Source organism: Mustela nigripes, chromosome 6 (assembly GCF_022355385.1).
Source record: "Mustela nigripes isolate SB6536 chromosome 6, MUSNIG.SB6536, whole genome shotgun sequence".
Lineage (NCBI taxonomy): Eukaryota > Metazoa > Chordata > Mammalia > Carnivora > Mustelidae > Mustela > Mustela nigripes.
This window is the reverse complement of record NC_081562.1, coordinates 115,591,425-115,602,235: the sequence shown is the minus strand read 5'-3', so window position 1 is coordinate 115,602,235 and position 10,811 is coordinate 115,591,425. Positions and strand designations below refer to the sequence as shown.

At 39.8% G+C, this 10,811-nt stretch overlaps 1 protein-coding gene across 1 annotated transcript; it reads left to right on the top strand.

The window, feature by feature from the left end:
• The first annotated feature begins 2,823 nt into the window (after positions 1–2,823).
• On the top strand, positions 2,824–4,115 carry LOC132020863 (V-type proton ATPase subunit E 1). Its single transcript, XM_059404986.1, has one exon. The coding sequence runs from the start codon at positions 2,891–2,893 to the stop codon at positions 3,569–3,571; it is 681 nt and encodes a 226-aa protein (XP_059260969.1). The 5' UTR covers positions 2,824–2,890; the 3' UTR covers positions 3,572–4,115.
• Positions 4,116–10,811: the final 6,696 nt, after the last annotated feature.

The following is a 10,811-nucleotide window of genomic DNA, read 5'->3' as shown; positions in this document are numbered from 1 at the left end:
CTCAGTCTCTGAAACTAGAAGGAGACAAAATTTATGTATTATTTGTATTGATTTATTATTTATCTTTAGGTAATTTATTATCTATATATAAAGAGATGAAAAGTATATATTTTTATATATGTGTATGTGTGTGTGCATATATATATATTTAAAGTCACTTAAGCCAAAATAGATTTACTTTTTTTCTCAGATCAAAGACAAAAGTAGATGTGCAAATGCTGGTGTTCTTTCTGTGCTCTACTCTACAAGACAGAATTGGTTTTTTATGCTCTGCCACAGGCAGCATTGTAGATAGATTTGATAGATACCTTCAGGGAATATTTTCAAGGACTCCAGGACACCGCTATTTTCGACAGGTTCTGTATATTTACAGCAGAGACACACATACATAGATCACTGTGGGTCGGAGGCTGTCCTTCAGATCAGGTGACCAGAAGTCCTAGGAGCATGCAGTCAAGTGCACGAAACACACAGGGTAGTTTTGCAGAGCCAGGCCTCAAGAAGGTCTGGAAAACTGGTCAGGATATAACAATCCTTTCAGCAGTTTGGATGGATGGCTCCATTCTTCCCATACCTCCTCTCTCTGCCTGTTTCAGAAACACAATTGTTGCTCTATCTGGAAGTACTGCCCTCCCATCAGAGCTCTCATGCTAGGCACCACCTCAGAGGCTGATAAAGAAGGCAACTTCGGGGTCAGCGGCCAACCCTGGGCTGATAACGGCTGCCTGGTCACCAGACCGGTGTACACATCCAGTCACTCCATCCAGTTTGTTCTTCAAGGGGCCATGTGGGTGACAAGAGAGCTTCTAGTGTTCCTCTCCAATTAGAATTAGGTTCACTGACGCATCACAGAAAAACCCAAAAGGATGGTTGCTCAAAGGTCTGAATTTTCTACTCCAGACCCCTTTGTTCCCAGCAGTAGGGGAGAGAAAGGGGTGTTCTTCAAACACATGACCTCACTCCTGAACCTTTGGCAGAGACATGCTTGGTGTCTTGCCCACTTCTGCTTATATCCCATAAGCACATGGAGTCCTCTTGTTGCAAAGGACACTGAGAAGCATGGTCTTTTGCCAAGCCAAAACTGAGGAGTCACCACCAAGGAAGAACGTTTAGTTCTGCAGAGAACTGGCCAACTCTGATATACCAGTATAGGCCCTGCTCTCCCCTCATTCACTTCCAGTTGGCTATTATATTTTTCACATAATCCAGAATAAAATATTGAAGAAAACAACTTTGAAAACTCAAATTTTACTTTTCAGAGGCATTGAACCAAATGAAATTCAAGCACATGAACCTTAACTCAACGCATCCGATTAGTTAGCCGTTCCTTTAGCTATCTTGAAACAGTAGGCCCCAAAATAAATTAAAAAGTAAGGGACCTCCAATATCTCACAACCAAGTGGAGGCCCAGAAAAGCAGGTTAACAACATCAGGGTGCCCAACAGTAGACAAACCCCAATTAGTCTCTGAGCCCTAAAATGAGGATAATTATGTTAACACCACTGGGTTTTTTGTTAAAATCAAAGTAGATAACACCTAATGTAGTGTAGCAGAAAGCACATTCTTCTATCGGAGTCTGAAACAAGGCCCAAGACCAACTCTAATGCAAATTGCAGATGAAACCAATTTTGCCATCAGAATTCTAATCGCTCATGCACCATTCTTTAGTCATGCCCCTCCCTTTATTTCTTTCTTAGGTCATAGATTCCAATGTCTCTGGCTGACAAAAAGCCCCTCCCAAGCTCCAGGGCAGAACCATAACTCTGGGCTTCAAATTGGCCATTCTCTCATTTTGGTACAGACAGCTTCAGATCTCATGTTTCAGGGAATTTCAGCATATTATCAAGATGCAGGAGGGATGGATGAATTACCTTACAGTAATTTGACCATTGCACATAAATTTTTTTTTTCCTGTAGCAGGTGTATATATATTTTAACTTAAATCAATTTCTTTGAGTCAGAAGAAGGATATTTTAAGGTATACTTTCAGGTGTCAAGATAGAGGGAATATTTTTCTTTTCTGTTATATTTATTTATTTATTTATTTATTTAGGATTTTATTTATTTATTTGACAGACAGAGATCACAAGTAGGCAGAGAGGCGGGCAGAGAGAGAGAGACAGAGAGGAGGAAGCAGACTCTCACTGAGCAGAGAGCCTGATGTGGAGCTTGATCCCAGGACCCTGAGTTCATGACCTGTGCTGAAAGCAGAGGCTTAACCCTCTGAGCCACCCAGGCACCCCCTATTCATTTTTTTTATTTTTAGATTTTATCTATTTTTTTGAGAAAGAAAGTGAGAGAGAACACAAGCAGTGGGGAGGGACGGAGGGAGAAGCAGACTCCCCACTGAGCAGGGATTCTAACCCTGGGGCTGAATCCCAAGACTCTGGGGTCATGACCTGAGCTGAAGGCAGAGGCTTAACCTACTGAGCCACCCACGTGCCCCATGGGGGATTATTTTTAATATGAAACCTTTTCAACAGCCTTTAAATTTCCCCATAGAGATATAAATTTTTCTTTCAACTCTATTAAGGCATATATTTAATATATGAAAAGTTGTAAATGTTTAATGTATACATTTTGATGAGTTTGGACATATGCATGCATCTGTGATTCTCTGAGGCCATTAACACACAGAAAGTAGACATATCCATTACCTGCAAAACATGTCTTGTGTCCCTTTGCTTCTTTTAAAATTTTATTTATAGATTTTTTTATTATTATTATTATTTTTAAAACTTTAAAAGTTACTATTTGCTTTCCTTCTCCTGAGCCCTTAACTGACTATTTAGGTATTCCTTTAAAAGAAAAAAATCTGCTCTTGGTTGCGTTGCCGCCTTCCTGTGTAAGCTAGAGCCAGTGGGGCCTCCGGCCTAGCCCAGCTTTCGTTATGGCCCTCAGCGATGCTGACATGCAAAAGCAGATTAAGCATATGATGGCTTTTATTGAACAAGAAGCCAATGAGAAAGCAGAGGAAATTGATGCGAAGGCTGAGGAAGAGTTCAACATTGAGAAAGGTCGTCTTGTGCAAACCCAAAGACTGAAGAATATGGAATACTACGAGAAGAAAAAAAAGCAGATTGAGCAGCAGAAGAAAATTCAGATGTCTAATTTGATGAATCAAGCAAGGCTCAAAGTCTTCAGAGCAAGAGATGACCTTATTACAGACCTACTAAATGAAGCAAAACAGAGATTCAGCAAAGTGGTAAAAGATACAACCAGGTACCAAGTGCTGCTGGATGGACTGGTCCTCCAGGGTTTGTACCAATTGTTGGAGCCCCGAATGATTGTTCGTTGCAGGAAGCAGGATTTCCCTCTGGTAAAGGCTGCAGTGCAGAAAGCGATTCCAATGTATAAAATTGCCACCAAAAAAGATGTTGATGTCCAAATTGATCAGGAGGCCTACCTGCCTGAGGAAATAGCTGGTGGAGTTGAGATCTATAATGGGGATCATAAAATAAAAGTTTCCAATACTCTAGAAAGCCGTCTGGATCTCATAGCCCAGCAGATGATGCCAGAAGTATGGGGCGCCTTCTTTGGTGCAAATGCCAACAGGAAGTTTTTGGACTAAACCTTCGGGCAAGGTGGAGTTCATGCACTGCTTTCCTGTCATGTGGAAGTTTCTGATATTTGAAGAAACAAGATATCTGTGTGGCTTCCTCTTCACTCTTCTAATATTATGTATTTATCAGTGGATCCTCTCTGTAGCTAATGCCCTTGGCCTAATTGTTAATATGAGAAAGTTTCACTTACTATGATCAGGAAACCTCCTCCTTAGCTTTGACTTATATTTGCTTTTGTAGCATGAAGGTGAGGGTATCAGATGGTGGTTACTGGAGCTTCACCGGGTCTCTGCTCTTCTCTCGTCTTCTGCTATCAGTTCTCTAGCCTAGAGGGTGAAGTGTGTGGTGTTCTTTGACATTCAGTCTCTGCTCTTTAAGCTGCAGATGCGTGGGGAGCATGCATTCCTACCTGCAATAGTAGCTTCACTGTAAAACTGTTTGGGCCTAGAAGTGCTCCTCATCTGTAAATGGGATTTAAAATCTAAGCCGTGAGTAGGTCTTATTTATTAAAACAAAATATTTACATGGAAAAAAAAAAAAGAAAAAAATCTGTTGGAAAGGATATCAAGAGAAGGAAAAGATAAAGACCGTTGGGTTCCTTTTACTTTCTAGTTTTTACATTTCCAGACATATGTAGAAATAATTTTGGCAAACTCCCAAATCATGCCAGTCAAAGGAAGACTATTATGCTTTGTAATTAAAAAAAAAATGTTGCTCATATTCAAAGTTCCATTACCTCCGTTATATCATACTCTGAATCCTCTCATCACTCCCAATCCTGGGATCACTTAGGTCCATTTAACAGTTCAAGCTGCAAAAAGTTAAAACTGTAGGAACATAATCTCAGGTATTGATGGAGGGTATTTCTGGGCTCAACTCTAGAGTACCAAGTTGGGGAGGGGGGATCCAAACCTGCCCTTCTTCCTTAGGATGAAGTCTCTCCTGGATTTCATTACTACTCGATCAGCCATTTTAACATGACTTTTTATAAAATTAGATGAAAGTTCGTTAGAAGCATAATTTCACAGGCACTTAGGTTTGTTGCAAAAATGCTAAGAATGAGGCTGACGGAACAATGTTCCTTCCAATGTGAACTCCTGTGTTTCGGGGGGAGACCAGGAGCCCCCTCGCTCTTCTCGTCCGCCTCCATCCTGCACCCCGCTAGCCTCTCCGTGGCAAAGTCACACCAACTAGCAGGGCATGGGAGGCACTGAAGACCGAGGAAAATCACGCATGAGTTGCTAAAAGAGAATGTTTATCACGGTTCTGTTCAATTCATGACATATCTATGAAAAACAATGAGTTTTAGTAAATTGGAACACAAAGTACAGGGCAAATGACTTACCAGCTACTTTATAAAACATGGATTCTATTTCTTGTCCAATCATAAACTGAGGACAAAAAACACAAAGCATAATTTTTTTTTTTTTTCTATCTGTTGAAGTGAAATCAAAGGGAGTTTTTGAAGGCAAGTTCTCATTGCTGTTTACTGGGAACCAGACTCTCGTTATACTTAATGGATGTTCTATGCCAAGTTCCCCTGCCCCTCGGGGTGAAAATTTCCCCTAAAAAACCTGGAAGGAATTCAAGGCTGCTAAAGGCTAGAATAAAACTTCACTTAATGTGTATTGTACATTTTTATTACCCTGAGATGATATGTTATAATTACCTTCTTAAATCATGTGAGAAAAACTTAAACACATTATTAACAAATGATAATATTCCCAAATCAAACCAGTTTGGTGCCGGCCTCTCCAGAGAAAAGAATAGTGGATAGAAAACAGACCAACAAAGTGGTAAACTTGATAAAGATGGGGACAAATATCAGGTGCCCTGATTCTACCAAAGACCGCAAGACTTAAGGGAGCTCTACGGGGCCAAGACAGAAATCGTTTTGAACGCTGCAAGAAATTATACTACGATTTTTGGATGCACCCTAAGAAATCAGCCAAAACAGAAAGATATGTTTTCTGGAGTAAAGTAAATAGAGGGAAAAATCTTCCAGGAGGAATACTTACATCAGCTTTTTAGAAAACAAGAACAACCACTAACATAGTTCAAATGGGCAGAATCAATTTCTTGAGATGTTTGGAAATGAAAGAAATGCAGGTTCATTTACATCCTTTCCTTCACCTTCCCTGAGTTCAGCTACACTTACATATTAGAAATCACTCCAAGGAGGAATGGCCTTAAAAATTCTTATGTTCAGGGGTGCCTGGGTGGCTCAGTGGGTTAAAACCTCTGCCTTCGGCTCAGGTCAGGATCCCAGGGTCCTGGGATCGAGCCCTGCATCGGGCTGTCTGCTCTGTGGAGAGCCTGTTTCCTCCTCTCTCTCTGCCTGCCTCTCTGCCTACTTGCGAGCTCTGTCAAATAAATAAATAAAATCCTAAAAAAAAAAAAAAAAAAAAAGAAAAAGGAATTCTTATGTTCAAATATGTGTTATAAGGTCTTTCAAAGAGAGGCAACTTTTGAAAATCGTCGAGCTAGAAATAAACTAAGCAGCCTGAAGTGCTTTGGTGCTGTCTCTTTTGGAGGAGGCTGGAAGGGCGATTGCTGTCTTCGTTCCTGGCATCCCACGGGCTGGTAGGTACCCACAGTACAGGAGCAGGCCGAGGCAGGTTCTCCCCAGGAGCCTTCACGGGGAGTTCTGGAAAGGGCTGGCATCCACCTGGAGGTGAAGGAACCGTAGGTGGAGGCTGGCTCCCCCATTGCTGGATTGAAGATCAAAACAGATTTTGTTTTGGCAAATGTCTTTTAAAAATCAAAACCTCAGAGCACTTAAAAATTACCTTTAGCGCATATCAGGGGAGACGGACTGGACATCCTTTTGCAGGAACTTGCAGTATTAAATTTTGGCGGGAAGACACTGGCATAGGTGATAATGCTAATTGGTTACCCAGAAACCTAGAGTGTAGGGGGAGATTTACATGAAGGCCAAAAGAAAAAAAGGGCTTGTACACTTCTGCCCTTGTTAAAGCTATGTTGGCTGTGTCTACACAAGTCTAGAGGCTGTTACACATATCTGAATATTAGAAATAGGAATAGAATACATCCGTCATCTCCACTTTTTTTTTTTTTTTTTGAGTGCTTTGTTTCTCTTAGCTTTTAAAATCTGATATAATGAAAAGAACGCGGGAGCTAGGAACAATGACTGTTAAATGGGAATGACATCTCTCATGATGAAGTATAGTTTTTATTTTAAGTACAGTATACATATTGTATGTTTTCTAATGGTTTACATATAAAAGAGGTTGATATTACAATTTATGAATCCCTCGAAAAAACATGCATGAGAAAATTGGGTTTATAAATATTTCTGCCCTATTTCAGGAGATAATAGAAAATATTCCCGCTTCCTAATCTTTTCCTTTATTCTTTGAAACTTGTGATCAATTCAAGTTGGTCAGAATTAGCCCCTAAGGTCATCAAAAGAGATAATATCTGATGCATATCTCTTCAGGAAAGTCAGTACTTTAATCTCTCAGAAATAGGCAATAAAATATGCTATTATCATAAACTCACATCTAAACTGTCAATATTTCAGAGGCTTGGGCAATCATCTGGACAGCCTAGAAAGTCGATTTAGACAATTCTACAATCACATTTTGTACTGAATTTATTAGATGGCTCTGCTTTGCCAACATAGACATGATCCAAGTTCATCTAAAAGTTCTCGAGGGAGAATTAAATACGTAAAGCCAGCCCCAAACTGTGACCATCAGGAACTTGCATAAATTCACTGCAAATAAATTATTTAAAAAATCTCATTTTTAGGTTGATGGTCCTAGAAAACTTGACCTGGGAAATGGTATTACCTTCTCAACCTTCAGGTGGCCAAAATTTTAGTCAATATCTTTCAAAGTCATGAAGCAATAATAAAAGTGAAAATAAGAGAACAGGATTCTAGTTTGAGTTCTTCCTCAGGGGAGATATGTAAATGCAAAACGTCAGGTCACCAGTTCTTAGATAAAGTGATAAATCAAACACATGTGGAAATCCTTCCCTCTGTTCCAATCACATGAAAATGTATACAGTTTTATGAAGTTATACTAATATGGATAAATATAAATATATATGCACACATATTTAAAACAAATACTTTGGTTTGAAAGCAGGAAAGGACATAGATCAGTAAATACAGCCTCGAGTTCTGTGGCCCCACAGAGTGGTTGAGATAATGGGGTGGAAGTTTTTGAAACTGTACCTGTGGATTCAAAATGAGATATAGTGGGGCACCTGGGTGGCTCAGTGGGTTAAGCCTCTGCCTTTGGCTCACGTCATGATCCCAGGGTCCTGGGACTGAGCCCCGCATTGGACTCTCTGCTCAGCAGGGAGTCTGCTTCCTCCTCTCTCTCTCTCTGTACTTGTGATCTCTGTCTGTCAAATGAATAAATAAAATCTTTAAAAAAAAAGAGAGATATAGTATTGAACAACATGAGTCTGGAATCTAACAACTCGCTGTTATTGTTTACAGACTGAAATTCAGAATATCCCGAAGCAACGTTCCTAGATCACGGTCAATGCAAAGAGCCCACCACTGACCATGAGTAGAAATAGAGCCCAAATCACTTCAAAGCCAGGAATATGTGTCACTATAGTGTGAGGGACTGAGTTCTATTCTATTTAGTTCGTCAACTTCTTCTTGTTATAGTATCATGACTCTATGTTGAAATAGAACATTAAAACCTAGTTTGAGGCCTGTGAACTTTGCAGGTGTTAGAGAAAACTATGAAACTACTCCCAAAGCAAGGATGTGTAAATTGTGTCTAAAGGAAAATAATTGCCATGGAAATTGAGCTCACAAAGAGCCATTAGAAAACATACGGGAGCTTTTGGGTTCCTGGAGCCAAGTTCGATGTGTGTAGAAGGCCAGGGATTCCCCAACCAAGAAGTGATGTCCTGGATATCTACTGGGTGTCCTACAGTTCAACTTAATTTTGATACTATCTAACCCCAAGAGAGCATCAGATCCCACAGATTAAAGCACTCAGTCCCACGAGACTGCCCCTTCCCACATTCAGATGCCAAGCAGCACAAGTCTGGGTTACTAAACTTCCGACTGACTATAAATCAGTTTCCCACAACCTGCTCCTTTCTTGGGTTCACTTAATTTGCTAGAGCATCTCACAGAACTCAGAGAAACGTTTTACATATTAGATAGCCAGTTTATTGTGAAAGGATTATAACTCAGGAACAGCCAGATGGAAGAACCAGGTATGGAGAAGGGCACAGATCTTCCAGTTCCTCTCCAGGCTCACTACTCTCTCCAGATCCCCATGTGTTCAACAGTCCTAAAGTCCTCCAAACCCTTCCTTTTGGGTTTTTATGGGGACATCCTTACATAGGCATTACTGATTAAATCATTGGCCATTGGTGATTGAATTCCATCTACCAGTCACTCTCCCTTGACCAGAGGTGGAGTTGGGGAGGGGATTATGGACTAAAAGTTCCAACCTTCTAGACACAGCTTTGGTTCTCCTGACAACCAGCCCCACACTTAGGCAGGATCCAACTGTCACCTCATTAACATAACAATAGACCCATTTGTTGTTTGCTTCATTTGGGAAATTCCTAGGGTTTCAAGGGCTCCCTGTCAAGGACAATGACAAAGACAAGTATGTATTTGTTATAAATCACAATATCACAGAAAACTTCTAGCATTTTGGATTTTCTTAATCTATCACTCTCTGTGAATGATCTATAAAAATATCTTACTGTGACTATTTTTTAAATTTCTCCTTTTAATTCCTCCCATTTTTACTTCATGTATATTGATACTTTGTTACTAGACTCCTGAGAATTTTGAATTATTTTGTTATTAAAATGATATTCCTTTGCTAGTTAATAATTACTTCTTCTTACTCAAATTATGCTTTTAACAAAAAAATACTTCATTCATTATTACAAATGCATCACTTTTCTTTGGGTTTTATCTTTATTAATCTCTTTACCTTTGCCTGTTCAACTTCCCTTTATTAGAACAGTATTTCTACAGATCATTCAACCAAACTTTGCTTTTTAATCCAGTGTAATAATTTTTGTCTCTCCACTGGAGAATTTAGTCTTATGTTTATATGGATATCTATTAATAACATATATTATTAAGCCTATCATAATTTGTATTTTCAACCAGTCTGGTTGTTTTTTTCCTCCAGCTTCCCATATGTTGGATTAATATTTTTTTCTTCATTTTATTTTCTTTCCTTTTTAGAAATACTTGAGCTGTGTCACTTTGTTTCTTATTGATGATTATTCTTTGTACTTTATTGTGAAAATATATTAAAGATCTAGTTAATTCACCCATCTCTCTGATGGTTAATTTTATTGTATCTACCTGGTTGGCTAAGGTAAGGGATGCCCAAATAACTGGTAAAACATTATTTATGGCAGTGTTTGTGTAGTGCTTCTGGAAAAGGTTAGCATTTGAATCAGTAGACTGAGGGAAAAAGATCTGCCTTCACCAACATGGGTGGGCATCATCTACACTATTAAGAGCCCTAATAGGAAAAATTTTAAAAATGGAGGAAGGGAAATTTCCTCTCTCTTTGAGCTGGGCATGCGTCTTCTCCTGTCCTGGGTTATTGAAGCTACTGGTTCTCAGGACTTCAGACTGGAAGTGAATTGCACTCTCAGCTTTTCTGGGTCTCCAGCTTTCAGAGGGCATATACAGGGCCTCTTTGCTCCATAATCATGATGAGACAACTTCCATAATAAATCTCCTTTTATCTATCTATCTCCTATTGGTACTGTTTCTCTAGAGAACCCCGATTCATTCACTATCTGTCCCTTTTCTCATATGTGAAATTAGGAAGTTCTAAAAATCCCCTTCATCTATAGAGCTTCTCTTTTTCAATGAGTGGGAGAGAAAGAGTTTAGATCAGTGGTCTTTTTTTTTTTTTTTAACATTTTATTTATTTATTTGACAGAGAGGAATCACAAGTAGATGGAGAGGCAGGTAGAGAGGAGAGGCAGGTAGAGAGAGAGAGAGAGGGAAGCAGGCTCCCTGCTGAGCAGAGAGCCCGATGCGGGACTCGATCCCAGGACCCTGAGATCATGACCTGAGCCGAAGACAGCGGCTTAACCCACTGAGCCACCCAGGCGCCCCTAGATCAGTGGTCTTAAAGTAGCTTTATCCAGTCCAGAGTTTTTTGAGTCTCATAATTTCCTTGAGCACTTCAGGAGATAGACCAGAGAATGGACCATGGCCCTTCCTCTGCTTCTAGAACAGTTACATATTCAGTCTTCATT